The sequence below is a fragment of the Lygodium microphyllum genome, chromosome 10, assembly GCF_053477565.2.
Source record: "Lygodium microphyllum isolate KBCC chromosome 10, Lygodium_microphyllum_v1.1.10, whole genome shotgun sequence".
Classification (NCBI taxonomy): domain Eukaryota; kingdom Viridiplantae; phylum Streptophyta; class Polypodiopsida; order Schizaeales; family Lygodiaceae; genus Lygodium; species Lygodium microphyllum.
In genome coordinates, this window is record NC_141144.1 from 92,286,531 (window position 1) to 92,313,711 (window position 27,181).

The 27,181-nt window shown below is 40.5% G+C and overlaps 1 protein-coding gene across 1 annotated transcript; it reads right to left on the reverse strand.

The window, feature by feature from the left end:
• Window positions 1-542: 542 nt before the first annotated feature.
• GLDH (L-galactono-1,4-lactone dehydrogenase) lies at window positions 543-26,657 on the reverse strand. The gene is made up of 6 exons (XM_087686561.1): window positions 25,911-26,657; window positions 2,508-2,758; window positions 2,236-2,421; window positions 1,591-2,053; window positions 1,252-1,395; window positions 543-1,073 (listed from the first exon to the last, which is right to left on the reverse strand). Exons 1-6 carry the CDS (start codon window positions 26,583-26,585, stop codon window positions 909-911), a joined length of 1,884 nt encoding a protein of 627 aa, XP_087542687.1. The 5' UTR covers window positions 26,586-26,657; the 3' UTR covers window positions 543-908.
• Between the last annotated feature and the right edge of the window lie 524 nt (window positions 26,658-27,181).

Genomic DNA, 27,181 nt, shown 5'->3' on the forward strand with positions numbered 1-27,181 from the left:
TTGCCCGCTTCCATTAAGTGCCACAAAATGATGGTTTTGTTCATGTTGACTAGCCCAAAATCTCAAGCATACTTCCAAGAGATGCTCAAACAATATAATCTATTAGCAAGGCCACCCCTCACCTCCTCCACCCACAACTAGCTCTAGACTTGCCGCCCACTTCCACAAGTGCCACAAAATGATGGTTTAGTTCATGTTGACTGGCCCAAAATCTCAAGCATACTCTCCAAGAGACACTCAAAGAAACTATATGCTCATCCATTTATACTATCACCATCAATTTAGTTTCTCCTAATTGACCTCACATATGCACACACCACAAATAGGCAAGTAGAAAACATGTTCAAGAGTTCATTTCCAAGTCGTAGAATAGCTAGGTTAGAAGAAATCACCCCTTGGATCTTTTATGGCGAATATAAAAATCATTCGAACAAGTAATAGGAACATTAAAGTGCATTCAAAAAAACAAAGCAGACCAAGAGCATAAGAAAATTGCCGCACTTCAAATGAAATTGTGGGGAGCACACTTCATCGGTCTCGACCAAATCTTGAACATGTTTAATTGGTTGTCATCGTCATATATAGCTTTATGATACACATTGATACATAAGTAGCACTTAGGCATCTAAAACTGGAAACATAAAAGACCTCAAATGAATTAAAGTCTCAAAAGCTTTATAAGTAGCAGCTTCTTACATTCATTCCCTGAGAGGTAAGCAAACAAATTAAAAACATAAAACTAAAGACATGAGAGAATTCCCTTGAGAGAATTTCCTCAAGATATGAACCAGAGCCACTAAAAAGAGTCAGATTAATAAATCAAGAATGCCACACTGGTATGGTTATCTACATTTATGGAAAGGCAACTACCATCTTTCAAATGGAGTGCAGCTAATCTTCTCATATGGTTAGGCATTATCCACCTGTTCTATTGGAAAGAGCATGTTAATAAAGTCATTGGAGAGAATACCATTGGGATCAAGCTCCCTCCTTGCTTTATTCAAGGCATCAATTGGGAAACGCTTTCTCAGCCTCTCCTGCATCCAGCTTGTGATGTCTTCATCCTTGGAAACCTGCAATCACACACAAATGTCAGACACAATTGGGTCTTGTCAGTACTTCTGAATTCAACTTGAAAACAAACATGATACGATTCTTGCCCACAACGATATGCTTTAATCTGGTTATATTTTTAGTCACGGTTACTTCATATGGGCTTCCATCAGGCCAAGAAAACCGACTCCAATTTACCACTTCAATCTTTGCCCAATGTTCAAAAGCTGAATAAGCATCCCAAAGCTGCCTCTGACAATCTTGTCGATATTCCATGAAACGATCTGTTATGGCTGCCCTCTGATCCTGATCTTCACTAGGAAGATACATAATTATTCCAACCTGGAAAACAACCAATAATCGTTTCCCATAAACTCAGTAATCTTTCCTCTCACAACAGGAACATACACACATTGGAGGCAATCAGCACTGAAAAGATTTGTTAACAAAATCTGCTGACACACACAACGTGAGAGTACAGAAACCACTGAGGCACTATATTTGAAAAGACAAACTCATTCACCATTATCGGCTTACCCACGAAAAAAGAGAATCCTTTGACGTGCTGAATGCAGGACTTAGTGGACTTCTGCTGCTGGCTGTCCAGCGCTGCTCAATTGGCGCAGGAGCAGGTATGCCTTGTTTCTTTATAATATCAAGCAAGTTTTCCATGTAGTTTACATCTTTGCCCTCAGGCTTTCCTAGGGATCCATTTGGGAAACAGACTTCAGACACCCACTGCTGCCCACCACAATCAAATCCAAGTATCTCATCACTCCATCCTACTCTATATCCTTCAGAGCGCTTCCAGTATTCTGCTTCAACTTTGTTGACTTGGATGACATGTTCACGGTTTAGAGGATCCATAGCAAGTAATTTGTCACGCAGTTCAGTAAATGAAAGTTCTGCTAGCTCTTCATCGGAGAGTGCCACCACATTTCCTATATCCTTTCCACTACCTCTTTCCTGATCCTTGTCCGCAATGCCCTGCTCAACTGCCCTAATTACAAAACAGTTTATGTGAAGTTAACTACTGCCTGCCATCAGTTAGACAAAAGACAATGGAAAGGGTCCTGCTTGAGGCTTTTATGCATGCATGCAAGTACACCATCTCCTCTTCCTATGAAAGAGTAAACAGCCAAACCTGAACTTCAGTGCAGAGGAAAGAGTAAACAGCCAAACCTGAACTTCAGTGCAGCTTCCTTGTAGAAAGAAAGCACAGGTTTTAATCGCTCTTGATCACTGTACTTTCTCTTGGGTACAGCTGGCTCTTTGCCCTCAGCTAAAGGATTGCAACATACTACCACAACAGCATCACTATCTGGAATCCACATGTATCTCAAGTGTTTGTTCTCTTGGAGCCACTTCCTACAACAAACAATGGTTTTCAAAGTCATCATAGCTTTAAATTTGACAATAAGAATTTTTCAACTCTTAAGTGTCAAGAGCATTACCTATGCTTTTTCCGAACCTCCTTCCTAGTGGTAATAAAAGTGTGCTCCAGTAGTTTATGTGCTGGTACACACTGCAGTGTCACTTCTGCAACCACACCAAGTGTCCCCATACTGCAACGAGCAAGGTAGAAAAGCTCTGGATCACTTTCAGCAGAAAGATCTAAGGTCCCTTTGCCTGGCGTAACAATTTTTAAGCTCACCACTTGCTCATCAACAGGGGGTAATGCTGCACCAGTACCATGAGCACTAACCTGACACATAACCAGGAATTCAGAGTTGCAGGTAAACTCAAGGCACACATCAGGCTGTTCGCATGCCATGGGCACAAACCTAAAGCATAACCAAAAATGCAAATCTCAATATTTCAGCTAGTTCAATATATTAAACAAGAATCCAAAGTTTCATGTAGACTTAAGGGCCAAATCAGGCTATTAACACGCCACAGGCACAAATTTAAAAGATAAACAAAAGTTTAAATGCTCACATATATCAATATTTCAGCTAGTTCAACAAATAATGTGAAGGTAAACCCCTATGTTTCAGTGCGGGTTGGATCCTAGGTGGGTGTCTCATTGGTATTAGAGTGAGCAACAAAATGCAAAAAACTGGGCCATGATGGTCCATGCATAATGAGTTTGTCAGAAGGATGTGTTTAACTTTCAATTTTTAACTTAATGCTCTTTGGACACTTGAGTTGTACACATGTGAGATTAAGTTAGATGTGTGTCATAATGACAAATTATCCTAGCTTGGGCAATGGGGGACATTGGTAGAAGTTGATGTGGACAGGTACTAGTGGGATGCCTGAGTCAAATCTTGGTCAAGAACAATGAATTTGTTAGAGATTTATTCATCCCCTAGACAAGTATTGTCAAGCTACTCTCTCGAGCACAATTACGCGTTTCCTGTCAATTCAGGCATTTTCCAGCAGCCACCAAGTGCAAGCGCTTTATTCCGGGCAAGTCGGACATGCAGTGGGCAGGAGGCAGTGCCTTGTGGCACATCAGTTGCTGATCACAGTTTTTCTGCATTGTTTATCGTGCGCTGTCAGCCAGTTTTGGCCCAGTCAGCCAGATCAGCAGCTGCTCAGCCAGATTTAGCTGGCCAACCTGATCAGTTTTTGACCTATTTTTCTGCTATTTATAGGCAGCCTCCATTTCAGCATTCATTTACTACAGATTTCTGCATTCTACGGTCTCTTTTCTCTCTCCCTCTTCTCTCATGTTCATTGTCTTTCATTCTTGTCCATACGCTTCTGCATTCGCTGCACTCTAACATGGTATCAGAGCAGCGTTGAAGGGCTGATTGATCATGAGCAGAGCAGAATGGGAGATTTCGGCGCAACAAAAGTTTGTGCTTTCAATGTTCAAAGGCTTAGGCGCATTGGTGAAGTATGGGAAAGGAGTGAAGTTGCTGTTTTCTACTACAGATTTTTGCTGTTCATGAAAGAGAAGAGGCTGCATTTTCAGCTTTTTGGAGTAGATTTTGAATTTTCATTGCCTCTGGTGGTTGAAACACGTTTGGGACAAGCGAAGGAAGCCCTAGTAGGCCCCATTTGTTGAGTCAAAGGGGGCTGCCCTTGTTATTGTACAAGTTATTCAAGCAAATATCTTCCAAGATCGACATGGAGTTTCAAGCTATTATGGACCATAATATCCCCGTGTTACTGGCTCTTCCTTCAAATCAAAAGCTTGATGGGGAGAATTACCGCATTTGGCGCGTCACTAGGACATGAAATTTTTGAGATGCTTTACTCTTGCTAATAACATTTGATTAATTTAATAATCAAATGTGCAATGTTGTAAGGCACATGTGATGCACATGACAGTTATTTCACAGTAGCAAGCCAAGGACCTCAAGGAGGTAGTGGATGTCAAATGCAAAAGTTGTGACAAGTTATGCCAGCTGGATTTTGGATGTCAATTTGACACTAGGGACTAAGCAATAATTAATTATTTAATGCCAATCTAAGGATCAACTAAGGTTGAGGACCACTTGGGGTAGCAAATGGCCTAGTCAATTAAATGGTGGATAGACACAATTAATTTTGGGCAAGGTCAGAAGGGCTGAAATTAATTTTCAGAATTAATTAATTGGCTGGAAATTGCTGGAAAATGGGATTAGAACGTTGCCACTTAGCAAAAATGCCCATGCAATGGGATAGTGTTGTTTGGGTTGGGAGAGACTCATTTAGTGCATTTAGCATGAGAGAGAGAGAGAGAGAGAGAGAGGGGGAGAAGATACTATAGATCAATTCCTTGATCAGAATTCAGCCATTAGAGGCAGGCCACAACCACCCCTCAGGAGGCAGGCGACAATGGTATTATACTCCCCAAGAGCTGGTGACAACATCAAGAGGCTGATAACTGCAGTTTCCAGGCTCCAGGTAGCGAGCAATTGCATTTAATGCAGGCTGGTGAAAGCAGCAAGCAGATTGGAAGCTTTTCTTGCGAATAAATTCTGATTTCTCTCTCATCTCAGCATTCTCTCACCTTCTCCAACCCATTCTCTCAAGATCTCAGCATTTCTCCAGCCCATTCTCTCAAGATCTAAGCCAATTGAAGGTATTCCTTGCAAAAATTAGGGTTTAGCAGCCACCTTGGGACCCGTGCCATCAGTCAAAGGCATCATACACGGAAGATTTCAGATGCCATCCCATCCCATTTGATTTGATGGCAGCATTTGGCCAATTTGTGGTTCCATTTGTACAAGTCATCAATGAAGATCAAGGGGCAATTGGCCTGAATCGCTTGCTAATCGGATGTGACAACAAGCGGCTTTTGGATCAACGGAGAAGATTGTGAAATCTCAGTTGTACTCCATCCAATAGCAATACAAATCAAAGAAACACTGCAAGGGGCACCAGTTCTGGTGCCAACAAGGTGTCCAATGTCCAGGATTATTATGATATCATGTGCATCTCAATTTGTGTTCATTTCTTAATTGATGTAATTAAGTGTTTGATCAAGTTTTACCACCCTCTCCCGAGAAGGAAGGCTGGTTTCATGGTGGGTAATGATGCTTGCCATCCTAAAGTCATATGATTTGGCAAAGCTTGTGACCAAGGCTATAGATAATCCTACAGGTCATGATCCCTCCAAGCTTTCTGTTGATGAGAAAACTAAGTTGCTCAAGGGACAAGCACGTTGGGATAAATTGAATGTCCGCATCCGTTATTTCCTCTTTCTCTCATGCACCCCAATTGTTATTAGTCACATCGAGCACTTGGCTGTGGCTCACAAGATATAATTGCAATGGGACCAAATCTACAATCGGATGACCGTTAAGAAGTGGGCATCTCTAGAGGTTCACATACGGACTTTGAGCCCCAACAAGTCTTCTTCTACGCAAGAGCATGTCAATAAGCTTCGGCAATTGCAAATGCAGGTCCAAAACATAGCAAAAGTGATTACCAATGAACATGGCCACAACTTTTCTTTCACAATTACCGCCCCAGTTCAGCGCATTCTATTCCGCCTTGATTGCTTCAAGGTAGACAAATACCCTTAAGTAGGAGGAGTTGGTTCCAATGGTCTTAGACCAAGAGGAACAACTCCAAGGTCAAAATGCTCCCAAGTCAAAGGTGTTGACAAGACAGGCTTCCTAACAAAAGGAAAAGAAGAAGAAGAAGAAGAAGAAGACCAAGCAAGATAAAGCCAAGGAGTCTACTTGCCACATATGTGGCAAGATATATCATTGGGAGAAGGATTGCCCCAACAAGGACAAAAAAGACACCAAGAAGGAGAAAACTACGAAGGAGAAGGATTCAAAAGTGGTGGTTGACCCATCTGCCGCCTTCCTTCATTTTGGAGGTGATTGAGAATGCTCCTCAAACAGCCATCGATGTAGCAATGTTGGCCCTGGAATCTCGAGAGTGTATTGTGGATAGTAGCGCTTGAAGCCATATAACTCCTGCTTCAAATGATATTGCTCGTATGAGTCCGATGCTGGGCAAATTCTCATAGGTGAGAGCTCTTTAATCCCTATCAAAGGCAATGATGATATGCAACTGATTCAAGATGGGCAAGGTGGTACTCACACATCAAAGGTTCTCTATGTGCAAGTTTAGGGTACCATCTACTTTCAATGAGCAAGATTTGTGCTCTTGGTCTTACAGTTGAGTTTGTTACGAACTCTTTCCAAGTCCTTGATAAAGCTTCTCAACAGGTTCTTTGTGCAAGTCATGAGGAGAATGGAGTCTACAAGATGCAAACTTCATCGGCCTTTACTTCTCTTATTCTTTCTTCACAAACTCACACTGAGCTATGATATACTCGGTTTGGCCATCTCAACTACGCATACCTTCGTAAGGCAACTCATGGTCAACTTGTGCATGGACTTTGGCCATCTCAACTATGCATACCTTCGTAAGGCAACTCGTGGTCAACTTGTGTATGGATTGCCAGAGATTGGGATGCGTCATGCGCCATGTGTGCCTTGCATTCATGACAAGCAGCATAGACATGCAGCTCCTAACAAGGCTTCACAAAGAGCTAAGTAGTCCTTGGAGCTTATTTCAATGAACTTATATGGACCAATTCAGACGGAGTCCCTTAAGGGGAGCTTATACTTTATGCTAATTGTTGATGATTTTAGCAAGATAACTCGAGCATACTTCTTGGAATTGAAGTTAGAAGCATTCTCACACTTTAAGGATTGGTTGATCTTCAAGGAGAACATGTCTAGCAAAAAACTCAAGACTTTGCATTCCAATAAGGAAGGGAATTTTGTCTCCAAAGAGCTAGCCAGGTTTTGTGCAAATCGTGACATACAACAAGAGTTTGCCAACACAATGCCTTTGGAGCCACTACCTCTTGAGGCTCCACCATCAATGGAGGAGAAGATTGCTTCACCATCAAATTCACCCCTTCAACCAGCAATAGTGGATATTCCAAAAACTTTGATAGAGGCAAAGCAAAAAGGAAAGTATCAATCTCTTTCTTGTTGGGCATGTAATACACTCCGTGGTGCAAGGATTGAGGGAGTTCCTAATAAGTCGCAACCATAGGATAGCCCACGGCAATCTCGAAGAACCATGCATACTCCACCAAACTTATTTGTTCTAACTATTATTTGATGTCTCGTGCCATGTAGGATAGAGAGCCCACCTCCATGAAGAAGGATATGAAACGGAGTTGGATGCGATTGAGCAGAATGGCACTTGGGATCTTATGCCTAGGACCGCTCATAGCAAGGAGATTGGAGTCAAATGGGTCTTTAAAACCAAGCAAGGCTGCCAAGAAACACGCTTCCTACAAGCAAGAAACATTAGAAACGTCCAAGAATTTCTAAAACGTAGAAAACAGCTAGATTGAAATTTCGGCCTTGAATATTACAATTAGCCTAGTTTTGCACATGGGATCAAATTGTCCTTTTTGGCCCAGTCAAAGTTGGCTTGTAGAGAGATGGATTCAAAGTTTGAACATGTTTATTAGCAACTTTTATAATTCATCCGACATGTCACATGGTCTATGGATTTATTTTGAAGTCCTATAGAGACATGGATTGTTGTTGATTGATTGCAGTTTTTATGTTTAAGCAATTTTATTCTATGGCATTATGTTTCTTTTATATTTATGAAATCTGCATGATGAGTCGTGAAATAGGATATGCCTTGTATGTAAATTGTTGGTCTATTAATGGTTCGCTTAGATTTTGTATACAATACTAAATCATGTACAATATGTGTTTTGTTGTGGCCCATGGGACTTTAAGTGTATGTGTGTGTGTATGTATGTATGTATGTATGTATGTATGTACACACACACACATATATATTTCATCTCGAATGAAACCCATTTCTTATGTTTTAGGAAACTCATATGAAACCTTGAATACCCATTTCATACCTCACATTTTTTAAATCACTAGCAACTATGAAACCAAGTACCATAGTGATGGCACTCTAGATAAGCACAAGGTGTGGCTAGTTAAAAAGGGCTTCGCACAACAGCCCAAGGTGGATTTCTGTAACACCTTTACATCTACAGCTCGGATGGCTACCATTAGGGCCATGCTCGTCTTGGCCAACCTCCTAGCTTTTCCTCATCCAATGGCAAGGTGTATAGGTTGAAAAAGGCCCTTTACAGCCTCAAACAAGCTTTGTGTGCTTGGAACGAGAAGATAGATTCATTCCTCCAAGGAAAGCTAGGGTATCGAGATTACGCTTCCAATTCCCAGTTGTATGTCCACACCTCAACTGGAGGATATACGTTGTTTATACTTGATATGAATGATCTCCTCTTGATAGGGAGCCATGCCCAAAAGGTCAAGTAGACTAAAAAGACACTACACAAGATGTTTGAGACGATAAATATGAGCCTTCTCCACTTCTTTCTAGGTCATGAGATTTGGCAAACTCCAAGGGGGATTTTCATCTTCCAACAACATTACATTGTCGTGCCTCTATACGCACACAGTGTGAAAAACCCTCAAGTGCATCATCATCCCGCTTTCATATTAATCTAGAGAGTCAATGTCATATTAGTCATTAGTTTTAGTGTCCATAGTATGGATGGCTCAAAATGACCGGATTTTTAGACAATTTTAGTCTATTTTTAATATTTTGGACATTATTTCTTGTAAATATCCTAAAAGGTGTCGAAAATTTCTAAAATAGGATGTTATGCCAAAAGCAAGGGGCTTTTCAACGAGTTTTGGAGATCTCGTGCAAAAAAGAAGGGCTCCGAAGTTGTACTGCGCGCAATCATAGTTTTCAAGCAGCAAACAGCACTCCGAATGGAAAGAGAGGAAAAGGAACGATACGTGAGAGTTTTAAGTAGGTGTCCTAGAATTTTACCCCCCTTTTGGAACCAACGAAACCATTAGATTTGCCATCTGAGCAGCAGAGAAGAAGCTAGTGTTTGGTGCGAGTTTTTGGATATAAGAATGTGAAACTCGACTTGATGAAGGAGAGACTCATTGTAAACGAGTTTTCTTAATCAAGGATTGGTTTTGGGATACTTTGAGTCTCTGATCTCTTGCATGTGTGAAACCGGTCTATGACTCGTATAAAGCAGTAGTCCCTTCAATTAATACCTAGTCTTTTCACATACACACACAAATAGAGACCTCACTCCCTCGCTCAGATTGGCCCCGAAGACCGGCACCCCTCTCAGTATTTCTTTATCAATTAAAAGATGGAAGGTTACTAAAAAAATGAAATGTTTCAAAGTGCAGTAAATAAGGAAAGCAACTGCAAAAAGTATCACCGCCTGGTGACATACCCCCCTCTTGAAAGAAGCAAGCGACCTCAATTGCATGCCACACATGCTAACAGATGACACAGGACGATAACAAGATTCTCCATGTTATTAGTGTCATCGCATGTATCACTTGCTAAAAGATGACACGGGGCGATGGTAGGAGTTTCCCCACTACCATTTGTGTCATTGCAAGTTCAAGTCTCACATAGGTGGAGGATCACATTCTGTATCTAGCTATGGTTACTAGGAGCCTTTCTAACATACATGTTTTCGGATGCAACACAAGGTGATAGCACATATCCCCGAACTATTAGTGTCACAACATGTATAATCATTCAACTAAAGTGTAACAAATACAACTTCAAAGCACTGAGATTTCATTCAATGATACACATATTAATGCTAAGTGTAAACCATACATTGTGCATTATTCAATGAGATGCAGTATTCAAATGTACAATAGAGAATGTACATTGCTTCAAAAAGCATTCTAAGTCACTATAGGTTCTAGCAAGAAAGCTTCTCGGTAAAGTTGCAATAACTGAGGCGAATCTGTCAATTCACCCTCTTCCATCCATTTGTCATCCATTGGTGAATAGTTCTTGAACTTCACCAAAAGTCTTCTTATAACTCTACCTTTCACTTTTCTATCCTTATGTGCCAAGATCTGCTCAAAAACTAGAATCTCATCTAATTCCTTTACTTCAGGCTGTTCCTCTTGAACCATATCTTTTAGCACTTCACCAATAAAAGGCCTCAATAGACTCACATAGAATGCATTATAAATTTTCCAATTCTCTGGCAATTTCAGTCTATATGTCACGTCATTGATCTTCTCTAAAACTTGAAAAGGGCCATAGTAACGCATACTCAGCTTTGCAAACAAACGTTCCTTGCCCTTTTGTTTTCTCAAACATGCCTTTTCAAAACACAATAAGACCCAATCATCCTTTTTGAACAAGAGTTCCCAACGATGACTATCAGCAACTCTTTTCTGTTTAGCTTGTGACTTTTCTAAGGCATACTTGACCTTTTTATATGCTTCTTTCCAATCTTTTACATAATGATCTGCTTCAAAAATGTTATCTTTTGTCTGCAAAAAGGAAGGCAGTTTCTTTCCACCTTCCACAATCTCAAAAGGTGCTTTGCCAGTAGATGAGTGCACTGTATTATTGTATGCATACTCAACCAATGGCAAGTAGTGTTCCCAAGAAGTTTTATGGTCCGAAACATAACACTTCAGTAGATCTTGTGGATGGAAAGAAGATAAAAATTTCAGCGTACTACCCATTTTTTCAAACAATGCTTGCCAAAAAAGCTAGTATTCTTGGGTCTCTATCACTAACAATTGACCATGGCATTCCATGGTACTAGAAGATATTATGCATAAATATCTTTACCATGTGTTCTGACTTGACCTTTTTCCTTACAGGAATGAAATGCGCATGTTTGTTGAATCTACAAATAATAGTCCAGATTCCATCATTCCCTAAAGAAGTTCTTGGAAGATCAAAAATGAAATCCATGTCAAATCTTTCCCATGGCCTTTCTAGAATAGGCAGTGGTTGCAATAACCCCATTGCTTTCTATCTATCAAATTTGACCTTTTGGCATACAAGGCAAGATCTGACATATGCATCAACATTAGATCTCAAGGCAAGCCAATAGAAGAAAGTCTCTACCGCTTTGACCGTAGCATCTATACCACGATGTCTTACATACGATGGAGCATGACTTTCTAATAAAACTTTTGGCCTTAGCTGTTTAATAACGCGCAGTCTTCCATGCATCATAATAAGGCCTTCTTTGAACACATAATGATCATGATGTTGGCCATTGATCAACTGTTCATAGATTTCAGAGAAATCTTCGTCATCAGCATATTGCTCTTTCATATCATCCAACTCATGGTGATAAAAATTTGAAACGGCTAACACCTGTGGTTTGCAAGATAAAGCATCTGCAACTACATTCTTCTTGCCTTCCACATGCACTATCTGAAAATGAAACATAGATAGGAAATTTGCCCAACGCATGTGTTTCTTTGACAATTTAGCCTATATGTGTTTGATGATTCATTTGCACTACAAAATCAGCACCAAGCAAATAGTGCTTCCAACTAAAAAGTGCATGGATCACAGCCAATAACTCTTTCTCATAAATTTGGTAAGTTCTTTCAACGACAGAGTACTCTACTCTCGTATGCCACAACTCGGCCATTCTGCATTAATACAGCACCAATGTTGTTTCCACATGCATCACACTGCACTACGAATGGCTTAGACACATCTTGCAAAATAAGTACTGGATCTGTAGTCATTTTTCCCTTTAAACATCTAAATGATGATTTCTCTTTGTCAGTCCATTGCCATTTGACATCCTTCTTTTCAAGCGCAAGCAAAGGAGAAGCAATCTCTGCAAAGTGTCTTACAAATCTTCTATAGTAAGAGCATAGGCCAAGGAAGTTGTGGACATTATGAACAGTTTTCAAGTCTGGCCAAGAGACAATTGCTTCTATCTTTGCAAGATCCATCTTCACACCATCTTTAGAAACTATGTGCCCAATGAAGTAAATCTCTTTCAAAAAGAATTCACTCTTCTTGCCATTAATGAGCAATCTGTTACGCTTAAGCTCATTAAAGACTGTAACTAAGTGTTTTCCATGCTCTTCTTCATTCCTTGAAAAGATAATCATATCATCAAAGAATGTGTCAACGAAACTTCGATAAGGGTGGAAAATTCTATCCATCATCCTGTTAAACATGGCAGGAGCATTGGTCAATCCAAACGGCATGACTAAAAATTCATAGAGACCAAATGTCATTCTAAAAGAAGTCTTATGGATATCCTTTGGCCTAATTCTGATCTGATGGTAGCCACTTTTCAAATCTATCCTACTAAACATTCCTACTCCCTGTAATTGATCAAGAATATCATCTATCCTCGAAATCGGAAACCTATTCTTAATCGTGTTCTTATTCAAGTCTCTGTAGTCAATACACATTTGCCAAGAACCATCCTTTTTCTGAACTAGCAACACAGGTGAACAAAACAGAGAACTACTGGGCTGAATTAGTCCCTTCTCTAAAAGCTCATTAACCTATGTCATAATCTCGTTATGTTGTGCTGCACTGACCCTGTATAGCGGCATATTGGGTGGACTAGTCCCTGGAATAAGATCTATGGTATGACCTTCAAGCCTCTCAGGGGGTTCTCTCTCTTGGTAACGAATCTAAGAAACAGTCACTGAATTTATCCAATAAATCCCTTCTGCTTTCATCTAGTACAGACACATTACTGTCAATTCATTAACTTGCTTTGCAAAAACCAAGTATGCAAAAATATGATTTTTCATTACAGAAGTAATTGCGGAAGCAGAAACAACTAGGACAGACTCTCCTTTAAGCTTCATATCTAACATATAAAGCTTGCTCCTATGTACAAGAGTAATCATTCTGTTGTAAGTATCCAAGATAGCATGCTTCCTGTGGCACCATGGAATACCCAACAAAACATCACAACCCTCTAAAGGCATAATATGGAACTCCTCTGTGTCCACATCGCTCTGGATGTGCATACGGAGTTTGCCAAGAATGGGGGTGGCAGGTCCAGTACGTCATGGGCATGTCAAATCACCCTACCAACTAGTCCCATTTCCTCGGGACAAATACTCAACTTAGCTGCCAATGCCGGTGAGATAAAGTTTGCACGAGCTCCAAGATTAAAGAAAATAAGCAATGTGGAATCTCTGATCTTTCCCCAAGCTCTGCACAATTCTATAGCATCATCAACTGATCAATCTCCCACCATATCAAACACTAAGCCAATGCTTGGCTTCTTTTTACTTGGCACATCTTTATCCTCCGCATCTTTAGAAGATTGCTATGGGCACTTAGAAGCAATATGGCATTTATGTTCACATATAAAGCATTTCCCAGCCATCAGCTGAAAACTTTTCTTCTAAAAAGATTTCTTTGTAAAGCTGATCTTTTCTGGAAATTGCTTCTTCTTCTTGCCAGGATCCTGCTTAAAATGAGAATCCTTCTTTTCAGTGCCTTTAAAGCTGTCAGCTTTTCCTTTCAACAATGCATTTGCCACACAAGCATTTTCAATTAACTGTACCATATTTATAACCCTGGTCTCCGTACAATAATCCCTAATAGCTTTGGGCAAACCGCAACAATACTTTTCAATTTGTTCTGACAGGGGCACTGTCCTGTAAGAACTCACAGGCAAAAGTGCTTCCCAAAATTTCTTATTGTACTCTTCTAAATCCACACAATTTGCCACGTCCAATTTATGCCATGCTGTCATGACATCTACTTCAAACATGCTAGTTAACCATGAAGCTACAAACAACTGTTTAAAATGGACCCAAGTGGCAGGTGCATATCCTTGCATCAACAATATGTTCCACCACTGCAAAGCATTACCTTTCAAAAAAGTTGCAGCCTTCTGCACCTTAGAAGTCTCATTAAAATTCCCTCCAAAATGTAAGCTGCATCAAACAACTGTATAAATGTCAAAGCTTTCAGCTTATCTTACATACCACTGAAGATTTCAAACTTTAATGCCTGACCACCCTCTTTATAGTCTTTAGGCTTTGCACTTTTTGGTGTCAAGCTGTCATAGACAGGTGGCTGTAAAAAGGGGAGTCCCTTAGGCGCATTATCAGCATTAATTTCACCTATCTTAGCTGCCATATGCCCTCTAGGCTGAGAAAAACCAGCCGCTGCATTTTGTACTCCAAGCATCAAATAAGGACCAGGTTGTAGACCAATATTAGCATAAAGTAGGTTCACTGTCTCAATAGGCATCATTCTTGGTGGCCCTCTAGGCAAGTATCCCTGATGACCAATGGGTAATCCAGCAATTGCTTGAAAAACTAACCCACCACCAAAGTAACCAAGATAGATAGCAAACTAAGGAGGAATAGTCTGATGTGTCACTTGTGCATTATTGACTTGACCATTCACTCCTGGTGCTTGTGCTTCTTGTTGCACTGGACCTGCCTCCATGTTTGGTGTCTTTTCCACATGCTCACACACATTAGAGGTTTGCCTTTTTGAGTGCTCCATGGTATGATGTGATGACTCAGCCTAAGAATCCTCATTATGTGACTTCAAAAATTTTTACATCCAAGGATTCTTTACAAGCTGTTGAAAATAGCCAACTGTACTGAGGAGTTGTGCCATAAACAAGTCCTTCTATTCTTGCTCCTCATCCTGTGGTTCAATCTCGGTTCTAGAAGATGCTGACACCTATGCACCAATACTCTCTTTTCGGTGTCTATGAGCAGCAGAAAAACTCTCTTCTTCATGAGCGAGTTTTCCTTTGTCTTTGTCCATGTCTACCATCTCTCTAGTCCTGTATCCAGCAAATACTGTATCCAAGAAAAATCCCGTAGTCTCTCACCTGTAATCTCTATAAAACCTGTGAGTATGGCCTTTCACCCAAAACTGTCCGAGCTTAAATTCTTACAGAAAAGAATTCAAATCCCGAGGATAGAACCATGAAACCGGTCTATGACTCACATAAAGCAGTAGTCCCTTCAATTAATATCTAGTCCTTTCACATGCACACACAAATAGAGACCTCACTCCCTCGCTCAACCCCAGATTGGCCCCGAAGACCAGCGCCCCTCTCAGTATTTCTTTATCAGTTAAAAGATGGAAGGTTACAAAAAAAATGAAATGTTCCAAAGTACAAAACCTATGAACAATTGGCTTTCATCTTTTCTGAGTAAATTTCAGTTGCATAAGAACAGTACAACATATCCATAACAACATCCCTTTCTAAGTAAATTTCAATTGCATAAGGGCAGTACAGCATATCCGAAACAACATCCCAAGTAGGAAAAACACTTTATGTGACCATAACTCAATAATTCAAGTGTAGAATTCCAATCTGCAAAACTCTGTATTTATAGTTTTTCACCTATTTCTTGAGCTGTTCTCAGTCTTATTCCATTCCAGATCTGTTCCATACCAGTTGGACTACAAACCCTTTGACCTTGGCATCATTCCAACAGTAAAACAGTCCCACAAACAGCACTAAATCAGAGCTGAAAACCCTGTTCTTGTGTAGCGTGGTCAACACTTTCTTTAGTTCTTGCATTGGAGGAGCAATCAGCTGCTCCTGAACCTGAACAGTGAGGCTCTTGCCTCAACAGAAGACCAAAGAAAACACAGAACTGTATATTCGATTGAATCAGCCCATCATGCAGAGCATTTCCTTTGAGAATAGAGAGAGAGTTGACCAGAGGGAGCAAGCTCTCCCTCCATACATGAGTCAGAGACGAAGAGGAACTCTCCATAGCTGATGTGCTTGCAACAATCTACCCTCAGCCCTTGAAAACTTCAGGCTCAGATCTGGCCCTCCTGCCTATTACGTTTTTTTTTTTTTTTAATGCTCTTTCTTTTGGAAATTTGTTCCCAAATTGTGACACATGGTATACATGTAACAATTTTCCCGTTCAAACCTTCCGGTCTAAAATTCTCCATGATCGGTGCAAAATTTGACCTCGGCACAAACCAAAGAATTAATCCTCGTGCAAAAACAAAGATAATGACGCGAACAATTCTAGGGTCCAAAAATAGTATCTTCCTAAATTTTAGGGATGGTGACCCCTATATTCCTCAAGTTGTTCTAAGCAACTTTTATCATTGCAACCACATCAAAAAGTGTAATGTGGCTCAGTTACGGTGACTTTTATTCCGTGAGCATTCTCACATGTGCATCTTCTATCTTGGCTAGGCTCATTGTCCTACACCATCTCCAGTGGCTAAGCACACAATCCCAAACCACTGGCATTCTATTCTTCAGTGCCCATTCAATATGGAACTGGTCCCAAGGCTCAGACAAACCATTAGTCCAATTTGTCCCAATGGTTGCCTCTTCTAGTCAAGCAAAGATCCTGACTTAATCCAAGAGAACTCTAGGGGTAAAAAGCAACAATAACTAAAGAAAAGAAAAATAAAAAAGTTATATAAGTAAATAAGGAAAGCAACTGCAGAAAGTATCACCACCCGATGACATGTGTGTTGTTTTATCTCTCGTTTGTCTCTACTCTATGTAATCTATATCACCATCCCTACTCTCATACAAGAATCTTATTACCCTTAATCCTTACTTAAGAATCTCTATCATCATCATTTGTACGGCAAGAAGGCATATTGCAGATGTTTAGGGAGTTTGCAATGTATATGAGACAACGACAAAGCATGGAGAGGATGAAAGAATCTATAACAAAGCTTCAATCAGTGGTAAACAAGGTAGATCAATTTGAAGGTCGTGATGTGTCTAAGTATCTCGAGACTTATCTAAAGCAGATGGAGTTGAATAAGGTCTTAGAGCAACAAATGATAGCAAATTTTGAGCAGGTCCTTGTTATAGAGATAAAAACAAGGATTAGAGAGATACAACAGGCGCATGCTAACAATTGGGACAATTTCAAGAAGGCACTCAAGGGGGAATATGTTATTAAAGGTCTAGAGGGGGTAACCAAGAGGACTTTCTTAGAGTAAGTTACTAAACCCAACAAAGGGCTATCACCTACAGAACTGCTACGAGAGTTTGAGCATAAACACTCTCAATTATCAAACAAGAAACAACAATCTCTTAAGGTTGAAAAGATTGAACTTTTCTTGCAAGCTGCTAACCTTACACTTCAAAGAAGTCTTGAAGTACTTTTGGAAGATAAGGATACTGAACAAGGACTGAAAACCAATTGGAAAGAGGTGGAAGATACTATTTCTTTGCTTACAAAGAGACAAAAACAAAGGGACAAGATGGTTGTGACTAGTATTATTCTAGCTTCTACTTCAATAAAGCAAGTAACCAAGCCAATAACTATAAGTCCCAAAGTTGAAGACTCGGTTTTGGATGAGTTAGTGAAAGGTATGCGAGAGTTGCAATTGAAGTTTTAAAGACTTGAAGAAAAAGAATAACCCTCTGAGCAAAGACCTCAAACTCGTGGCGATTCTATTTCAAGATGCATATGGTGTGATAGTACTGATCACTTTTGAAAGGATTGTGATTCATTCAAAGATGCACTAGGTAAAGGTGTTGTCGTCTTTAAAGATGGTAAAATTCAATTGCAGGAGACAGGTTTACCTCTTGATACTAACTTTGAAAAAGGTAGTATGAGAAAACTTGTGGATGATATGTTGGCCAGACATGCTTGAGCCATTATGGAAGCTGCTACATATGGTTTGCAAGTGGAACATGTATCAAAAGATACTGAAATGAATGAAAAGTTTGAACAGGTTAATGATCTTCGGCCTCATGCAATAAAGACAGCAGAAAGAGAGAAGGTTGCAAGGGATGCTTTGCACCAAGTTGGCGATTGTATTCGACAAACAAGAAGTTGGGATGACCCTATAGACTCTCTATCAGTGTATGCATGCATTGCTAGGAGCCAAAACAACGTAGCTATTATTGAAGAAAAGCGAAACGAGAAGAAAGCAATGAAGGTACATCAAAGAGGGCAATAAGGGGAAGTGGAAGAAAGGAGAAAGAGTCACCTCGTGAAGCAACTCCACATGATGTTCCTCCACCCAAAGTACCTATGGATGATGTATCAAGGGAGAAAAAGTATGAGCAAAGCAAAGGTAGATCTAAATTCTAGCTTACAAAATGCAATCTGACATTGAATTGGCTACAGATGTGAAGAAAGAGTTGAAAGAAAGAATTCCCAATAGCAAGGTGGAGTTAACTTTGGGAGAGGTACTTGGAATTGCTAAACATAAGTTTCATGAGGAGATCATTGATATCATCAAGAGAAAGCAACAAGTTTCGGGAGATGCTACCAATCCTCACTCACAAGGAGATAGAGAGACCTTAAAGTCCCAAGAAACACAGGGTATACATGAGGTACATGAGACACATACACATGAAGATGAAAATGCAAGAAGCATAGTGGATTGTAATCAATTTTCGAGACAGATAAAGCAAGTTCGATTTGAGAATGATGAGGAATCTGAATTCTTTCACAAAAGCCATTATTCAAGAAATCATTGGGCCAAGGCTACGACAAAGACTCTAGTTAAGATTGATGATCTTAATGAGCCATGTGTTGCACTCATAGATCATGGTTCAAAAATTAATCTTATGTCAAAGAGTCTACTCTCCAAAAGAAGATGGTCAACTAATACGAATCATGGGTGGAGAATTCAAGCTACGAACAACTCATCAAGGGATTTGTATGGTGCTTGTCCTAATGTAAAAGTGACTATTGGAGATGTTCAAGATGAGCAGAATTTCTTTATACAAGATATATCTTCTTACCCTTTGATTCTTGGACAACCGTATATTACTGTAGTCTGTATGGAGACTAAGGTGATGGATAATGGTTCTGCTTATGCTAGAATAAGAAGTCATGATGGGCAGCATATTGTTCAATTCTTGACTTTATGTGTAGATCATGAGAGCAATCAAGAAAGCCTTCGTGAGCATCCTTTACCAAAGATTAGCAAGGAGTTCAAAGAGCATCAAGATATGATGGGTTTTCTACATGTACCATTGTAAAGCAAGACTATGATGGTACACAAAGAAAAAGGCTCTCACCTAATTTAGAAGGTAAGAAAGCTTTTTCAATAGAGTTCATAGGGCTAACAACAGAAGGTTCCATATGTTTTAGAAAGTTTCAAGACTTGCAAAGGAAGAAACAGCAACATGTTGGTAATATTCAAAAGAGCTTAAAGGAAACTCATGTGATTGAAGATAATGAAGGGATTTCATGAGTTTTTGAAGAAGTTTCTTTTGTTGATACCATTAGAGAGCTTGCAACCATAGTTGTTTCAAATCTAGACGAAAGTAATGAAGTTGTCAAAGTATGTTTAATGGACAGGTACAAAGTGATTTAAGGCTTCAAAGAATATATGTGTTTCAAAGCAAGTGAAGGACCAAAAGTACATGTGGAGACCAAGTACAAAATTGTCGCTAAAAAGATAAAACCTATTGCTCAACCTCTACCTTCTAATAGCAAAGAGAAGATGAATCAAGCCTCTCAATAACCAAACCTACGAGATCCACAAAGAATTGGGGATACATTTACACCAGAGACTTTAAAGGAATTAAAGATTGGATGGGAGGGATTTCTTGCACCAGAGGAGAAAAATTCCTTCTAGGAGATGCTATCAAAACATGATAAGGCCTTTGCTTTTCAACCACATGAAATCGAGAGTGTGGATCCTAGTGTTGTTGATCCAATAATTATTTTCATTGTGCCTCACATGCCATGGAACTTGAGACCTATTCTTGTTCGTAAGGCTCACTTACCAAAGTTGATTGAGTTATTGAATGAAAAGATCAAGATGGGTATTTTGTAGCCCTCTTGTGCTCCATATTCAAACAGGTGGTTCACAATGCCGAAGAAAAATGGAGCTTTGGGGTTTATACAAGATATGCAGCCGGTGAACAAAGTGACTATCAGGAATGTTGGTACAGGTCCAATTGTGGATGAGTTTGCAAAAACTTTTGCAGGAAGGGCGATTTATTTTATGGGAGATCTCTACTCTGGATATAATCAACTTCAATTGGATGTGGATAGCAGGGATTTAACAACTATGAGAACACCTTTGGGTTTAGTAAGGATGTATACCTTACCTCAAGGAGCAACCAACTCAGTTGCACATATGATGAATAGGATGAACAAAGTCCTTCATGACCTCATACCACATATAACTATGCCTTTTCTTAATGATGTGCCTATAAAAGGATGCGATTTGAGGGGGTGTCACAAGTTTGTTGCAAATCATATTGTTGATTGTGAGAAGACTTTATCTTACTCTTTCTGGGCCAAAGTCAATTTTTGGAGTCAAGTTTTGATTGTGGGACATATGTGTAGGCCTTATGGTGGACGGCCTTCTCCAATAAAGGTTGAAGCCATTCAAAAGATGAAGGAGACTTGTACTTCCATACCTAAGATGAGACAATTCTTGGGTGCATGTGTTTTCTATCTTATTTGGATTACACACTTTGCACATGTAACAAATGCACTCTACCAATTGTTGAGGAAATGTCAAAAGTTTCATTAGCATGAATCACATACAAAGGCAATGAGGAAGTTGAAACATTTGTTGCCTATTGTTGTCACAGTGGATACAAGTCCAACAGGAATTGGGTGGGCTATTGGACAAGATGATGAAGAGGGAAACAGATATGCTGTGTGGTTTGGAGCCAAAGTCTTAATTCCTCAACAATGAAATTACCCATAAGTTAAAAAGGAATTATGGGGAGTGGTCACTGCATTATCTGATAATGAATACTTTATTGGTACATCAATGGTTGTCGAGACAGATTGTCTACTTTTGCTTGGGATGATTACTAGTTGCTCAACTCTGGATATTGCTATGTTGAGATGGATTGCTTACATCAACTCCTTGAACCCAAAGTTCCACCATACTGCAAGTAAAGATAATCTAGCTGCAAATATGTTATCAAGAGCCAGGTATGAGGATGAAGAAGACATGGTTATTGAAGGAGATGAAGACATGGTTATTGAAGGAGATGATGTTGGTACAAATTTCAACTCCACTTCTTATATTCAACGAGATTATTGTTGTTGTGCATCTTCTCTTAAATCATTTTCAGAAGACATGTATGATGGTGAGTGGCTGCTTATTGGCCGCTACTTAAGTACTTTGACTAAGCAGGAGAGATGGACTAATCAGGAGTTCAAGAGAATCAGAAAGCATACAGGTATTTCTTGAAGAATGGCCATCTATGAAAGCATCCAAAGCAAAGAAACAGGACTCCACAAAGGATAAAATGTAATAAGGAGACTCAACAACAAATTATCAAAGAGTTTCATGAGAGTCTATGGGCTGGTCAGCAAGGTGTGTGGACCACTTTTACGAAGATCAAAGAAAGATATTGGTGGAAAGGTATGTATACAGATGTGTTGCAGCTTGTAGAGATCTGAGCTTGTTACATTAATGAATGCAACACTATGGAATGGGAAAACAACATGAGAGATGACCGTCCGAGGGGCCTTGGGCGCCCGTACTGTGTTCAAGGGAGCTTAGGAAGAAAGTGAGTTAAATTAGCATAACTTACTAGAAATTGGCGGCTGGCAGGGGAAGACACGTTCTTGTTCCTCCCGGCATCTTTCTAAGCGTGGTTGGGTGGCGAATGGACAGCCCCTCGTGCTTCCCTACATCAAGTGACTGAAACTAGAGTTCTGCTACGCTACACTGGTATTAGAGCCACTACTAAGGGCAGTGTTCAAGCCCGTCCGCTACTAAGGGCCATGTTCAAGCTTGGCCCGCATCTCAATACACGTGGCCGGTGATATCCGCCACCTGTAAATTTTTTCGTGATTTGCAAACCCGAAAGGGTTATTCTCCCGACGTAGTGAAAAGGGGGGATATTTTCACTGCGGCTGAGATCCCACATCGCGGGAGCATAACACCCACTCGGTCAGGAGTAGCTGATTAACGCAGGCGTGTGCGATCTTGCAACCGAAAATAAGACGATTTTCAACAAGCTTTCCGTGGAAGCTTTTTACAGACTTGGACACCGCACTGAATTTCACAAATTTCCAGCGTGCTGAAAACTAGAATCAGGCGGACGCAATACAAAGAAGTGCCCCACCTTTGTCTGCAAATTTCTTATATTTTCTTTCAAAATCCAATGTATAGATGGAGGGGAAAGAGAAAGAGGGTGCAACAGAAGGCTCTCTAGTTCCGCGACCCACCCCATGGTGGATCCCCATGAAATTGAAATGCAAGAAGAATATTGGGAAGAATTTTTTGCTACACGAGAGCAATTTGATGATTTAACTGCTCGTGTACAAGCACAAGGGGTTCAAATAGAGTTGCTAACTCAAGCACTCACTAAAGTAAATTCCCAATTAGTCTTATTATTGGAAAGGGCCGAAAGGGATAAAAGTAAAGCAGAGGCCTCAGATATTCCATCTTCGTCGAAAGATATAGATGTGACTGTGCGAAACCCAAGGGAACCCCACCAAAAGCTGAGGGATAGCCCAGTGTTAAAAGATATGAAACCCCCTCAGTTTCATGGGGAGGAAAAAGATAGAAACAAAGACACTATCTTTAACTTCCTCCAAAAATGGGAGGATTTGCACAAATTAAAGAATACTCCACCACATCTCCAAGCGCTGGAGGCCAGTTTAACTTTAGGGCCAAAAGCATATAAATGGTGGAGAACTTTAAAGGAGGCAAATAAAATACCTGAAACTTGGGCTCAATTTGAATCGGTATTTTTGAAAGAATTCCTTCCTGAAAATGAAATGAAAAGAAATTGGGAAGATTGGGATTTTGTCAGACAAAAGGGAAGGCCTTTGCTGACATATCTCGAGGAGTATCGTGAGATAATCCTCAAACTGGAAGGAATAGATGAATTTCAAAAGACAAGAGTGTTGGGATGTAAAGGTCCTTTATTCACCTCCGTGTATTTTACACGTGTATTATGTTGTACATGTGAATGCACCCTTACGGGCCCTAAGTATAAATACATTTTATTCTTTGTGTACCAACACATTGTTGGTACACCCAAAATCGATTCGTCACTCTTTCACTCTCTCTCACTCACCTGCTCACTTCCTCTGCTGCAAATCTTCACGCTTCCGCTACCCGCGCGCTCCAACAACTGGTATCAAAGCCTACCGTTAAGGTGCTCGCGCTTCTCTCAGTCCGTGCGAGACATCTTCAGTGTTCGCTCGCGTGAAATACACAGGTCGTTTTTGACCTGGCAGCTCATAGGAGTGGTCGTGTCTGACGAGCGGGCTCACACAGGTCGTGTTTGACCAGCGACAGCTCACAGGAGTGCAGGCGATAGTTTCTCAGCAGGCGACAGGTCAGTTCGTTGCTTCTCCAGCAGGCGACAGCTCGTGCAGCAGGCGACAGGACTCGTTCGTCACTTTTTGACCAGGGGGACATTATTTCTTATAAATATCCTAAAAAAGTGTAAAAAACTTCTAGAATAGAATGTCATGCAAAAAGCAAGTGGCTTTTCAACCAGTTTAGAGAGGTCTCATGCAAAAAGAAGGGCTTTTGAATGCCGCGGGTGATCGCAATTTTTTTGCAACAAGCAACACTCCGAACGAGGAGGAGGGAGAAGCAATCCAAGATAATTCTGACCAAGCACCCTAGAGTTTTACCCCCCTTTCGGAGCCAACATAACCATCAATTTCGCCATCTGAGCAGCAAAGTAGAAGCTAGTGTTTGGTGTGAGTTTTTGGGCATAATAAGGTGAAACAAGATACGGTGAAGTAAAGAGTCATTGTAAACAGGTTTTCTTAATCAAAGACTCGTTTTAGAATACTTTGAGCCTCTGATCTCTTGCATGTGTGTTGTTTCATTTCTCATTGATCTCTACTCTATATAATCTCTATCATCATCTCTACTCTCATTCAAGAATCTATCTATTCTCATACTACCGTTAATCCTCACTTAAGAATCTCTCTAACATCATATACATCTATCCATCCATTACTACTCTTATTTACTCCCACAACCAAAGATCCGGAGTCTTCCAAACATATGTGCAAACCATCTTGACAAATGTGCAGGAGCTTTTGACTATGTTTGAGATGGAGAGATGTAACGCTATTTCTACTCCTATGGATCCAAACTGGAAGGCTACAGCACATACAGATTCACTGGCAAATGCTATTTACCACATGCGATTGATTGGGTCATTGATATGGTTCCTTAACACTCAGATTAATTTGTGTGTTTTCCTTGTAGATTTGCTTACAAGGCTCATGAGTAAATCCAAGTTGGCTCATTAGAAGGTTGCTATGAGGATTTTACAATTCTTGAGGGAAACAGCCATTGTCACACTACCCTCTTGAGCACAATTACGCATTTTCTATTAATTTGGGCATTTTCCAATAGTCACCAAGTACAGGTACTTTATTTCCAATAGGTCGGACATGCAGTGGATAGGTAGTAATGCCACAGGCCACATCAGTTGTTGCTGATCACAATTTTTCTACATTGTTTATTGTGCTATCGGTAAATTTTGGCCTAGTCAGTCAGATCAGCAACTTGTCAACCAAAATTTAGCTAGCCGACTTGATCAGTTTTGACCTATTTTTCTACTATTTATAGGCCGCCTCCAGCCAACCTACTTCACTTGTCTATTTCGGGTGAAGAGAGAGATTGGCTCACAAAGATACTTTAATAGCTTGTTTGTATATCTGTCTTCTTCATTTCAACATTCGTTTACTATAAATTTCTACACTCTACTCTCTCTCTCTCTCTCTCTCTCTCTCTCTCTCTCTCTCTCTCTCTCTCTCTCTCTCTCTCTCTCTCTCTCATGCCCCTTGTCTTTTAATCTTGTCTATACACTTCCACATTCATTGCACTCTAATAAAATTCCTCCTTGAAAATGACTTTTGGTGTCATGGGGGGTTAGAGATTTGAATGGTGTAATGTCCTAGTTCAAGGCTTGTGGAAAGTTTCAACACTTTCAAGTTCAAAGAGGTTAGGAATATAGAATTCCAAAATTCACAATTTCATGAACCAATTTGGCTCACCACAAAAAAGGTCAATAAGGTGTGTTCAACAAGAGATAGCAGTGGAAAGTAACAAGATAAATTGCTTCAATTTTGGAAGTCCATATTTCTTTTGGAAGCCTAGTTTATGATTCTACACAAACAACCAAAAGCATTTATCTCTTCAAAAAGGGATCTCTCTAAATTTTTCCATTTTTTAAACTATTGGGCTTATAGCATGTTCTTAGCATTGCAAGTTTTCGTATGAATACTTGTAGGTAAAATGCAAGATAACTAGAAGCTAATCCACTTTGATCAAAAGTTCACATTCTCGAACCCATGGATTTTCTTTATTTTGGAGATTGAGGATCCATGCTTTTCTTAATATCCCCATACATATATTTTCCTCTTTTTTCCTTCTATTCAATGATTATACGTAGACTAGGGTCTATGGATCCAAGAGAATGAGAACAGCTATTCCATGGTATAGGTGTACAACAACAAGAAGAGACTATGCAAAATTTCGTAACATCACCATCTTCCAACAAATCAAAACACATTGAAACACATTGCAACTTTATTTGGATATGCAACCTGCAACACTCTCAACAACTTTTGCAATTGGCAAATTGTAAAATCAACGAGTAAGCAGCATTCCTGCTGAATGTACTGATGCAATGTACATACCTGCTGACACAATACCAGCCATAAGCAAGTTGAAGATGGTCATACCTGTGTAAATCCACCAATCTGCTGCTCTCGAATAGATGCAAAATTCTGCAATGTGAGACCATGAGCACGAAGCGCATTTACTACTTGCTCTACTCTTGCTCCTGCCTGCACAGTCACACGGTTCATCTCCTTATCAATATTCAGTATCTTGTCCATGAGGGCAAGGTTGATCATGCCATGGTCTGAGAGGCCTATGCCATTTGGCGAGAGCCCAGAACCGACTGGCCGAATCTTCTGCCTCTGTAGGTGGGCTCGGCGGACAACAGCCTGGAGCTCTTCGAGGGACTCAGGCTGGAAGTAGACATGGGTTTTGGCCTCGTGGGTGGCACTCCAGTTGGTGACAACATGCTCTGCCTCGGGCGGAGGGGCATGGCGAGGCTGCTGAGGGTAAGGGAAGCAGTAGTATGTGGCTATGCCACATCCGATAACGAGGATAGCGTTGCCCAGGAACTTTGCCAGTCCAGGGGGCAAAGAAGCCACAGAGGATGAGGCGGCTGACGCAGAGAACGCTCGCATGTTGGCATGCGGATGGGTCCCGCCGGGACAGAAACCTTTAGGCCCTCTCCGATACACCCTCCCTGCTGCCTGTCCTGCTCCATCAGCAGCAGCAAAAAATTGGCTGACTCCTCTTCCTCCTTTGACAGTAAGTCTCCTGATCACTCTGGATGCATACATGCTCTCACAGGCGCACCGCACACACACTAAGTCAGCAGTCTCTCGCTCTCTCGCTCTGGTTAATAAAGCCCTCTTAGCAGACTCAGCTAATTTAGCTTAACTATTCACTAGAGACTAAGACTTAGGCATTAGAGCCGTGCCACGCTCAAGTTAAATTGACTTGAGCGAGCCAATGCGAGCAGCAACTAGTTTTGCTCGTGTGTTGGTGTCACCCTGGACTTGCATGACCTGGAAGGCCCATTGCCAAGGCAACTAGCAATGGAATACCTTTTTTTACGTCAACGTGGCAATTACTGGTTGGTTATACTCGCGCTTCTCTCTTCATTTCCACCTATAGACTATCGCTTCTCTCTCCTCAATTTAGCTCCTCACTCAATCTGTTTCTCTCCTTCACTCACCTTGAAATATAAACTTACGTGTGTTTGCAATTCTCTCCCCTTTTATAGAAATGAGTAATTATGAGCATTCCGTGCTTGTGCAGGTCACTAGGGCACCTACAAAGCAATAGTGTTTGCCCCTGTCTCTCTTTTTATTCTCCTTTCTCTCTAGATACCTTCCCGTTCACTATAGCCTACACACTGAACTTACTTCTTGTA

Excerpts from the sequence above, each read along its gene's own strand:
- GLDH (XM_087686561.1), bottom strand. The coding sequence starts at position 26,585 with ATGTATGCATCCAGAGTGATCAGGAGACTTACTGTCAAAGGAGGAAGA. Across the intron at positions 2,759-25,910 it reads AGATTGGTGGATTTACACAG|GTTAGTGCTCATGGTACTGG; the intron begins GTATGACCATCT and ends GTTATGTGTCAG. Across the intron at positions 1,396-1,590 it reads AGGATTCTCTTTTTTCGTGG|GTTGGAATAATTATGTATCT; the intron begins GTAAGCCGATAA and ends GTTGTTTTCCAG.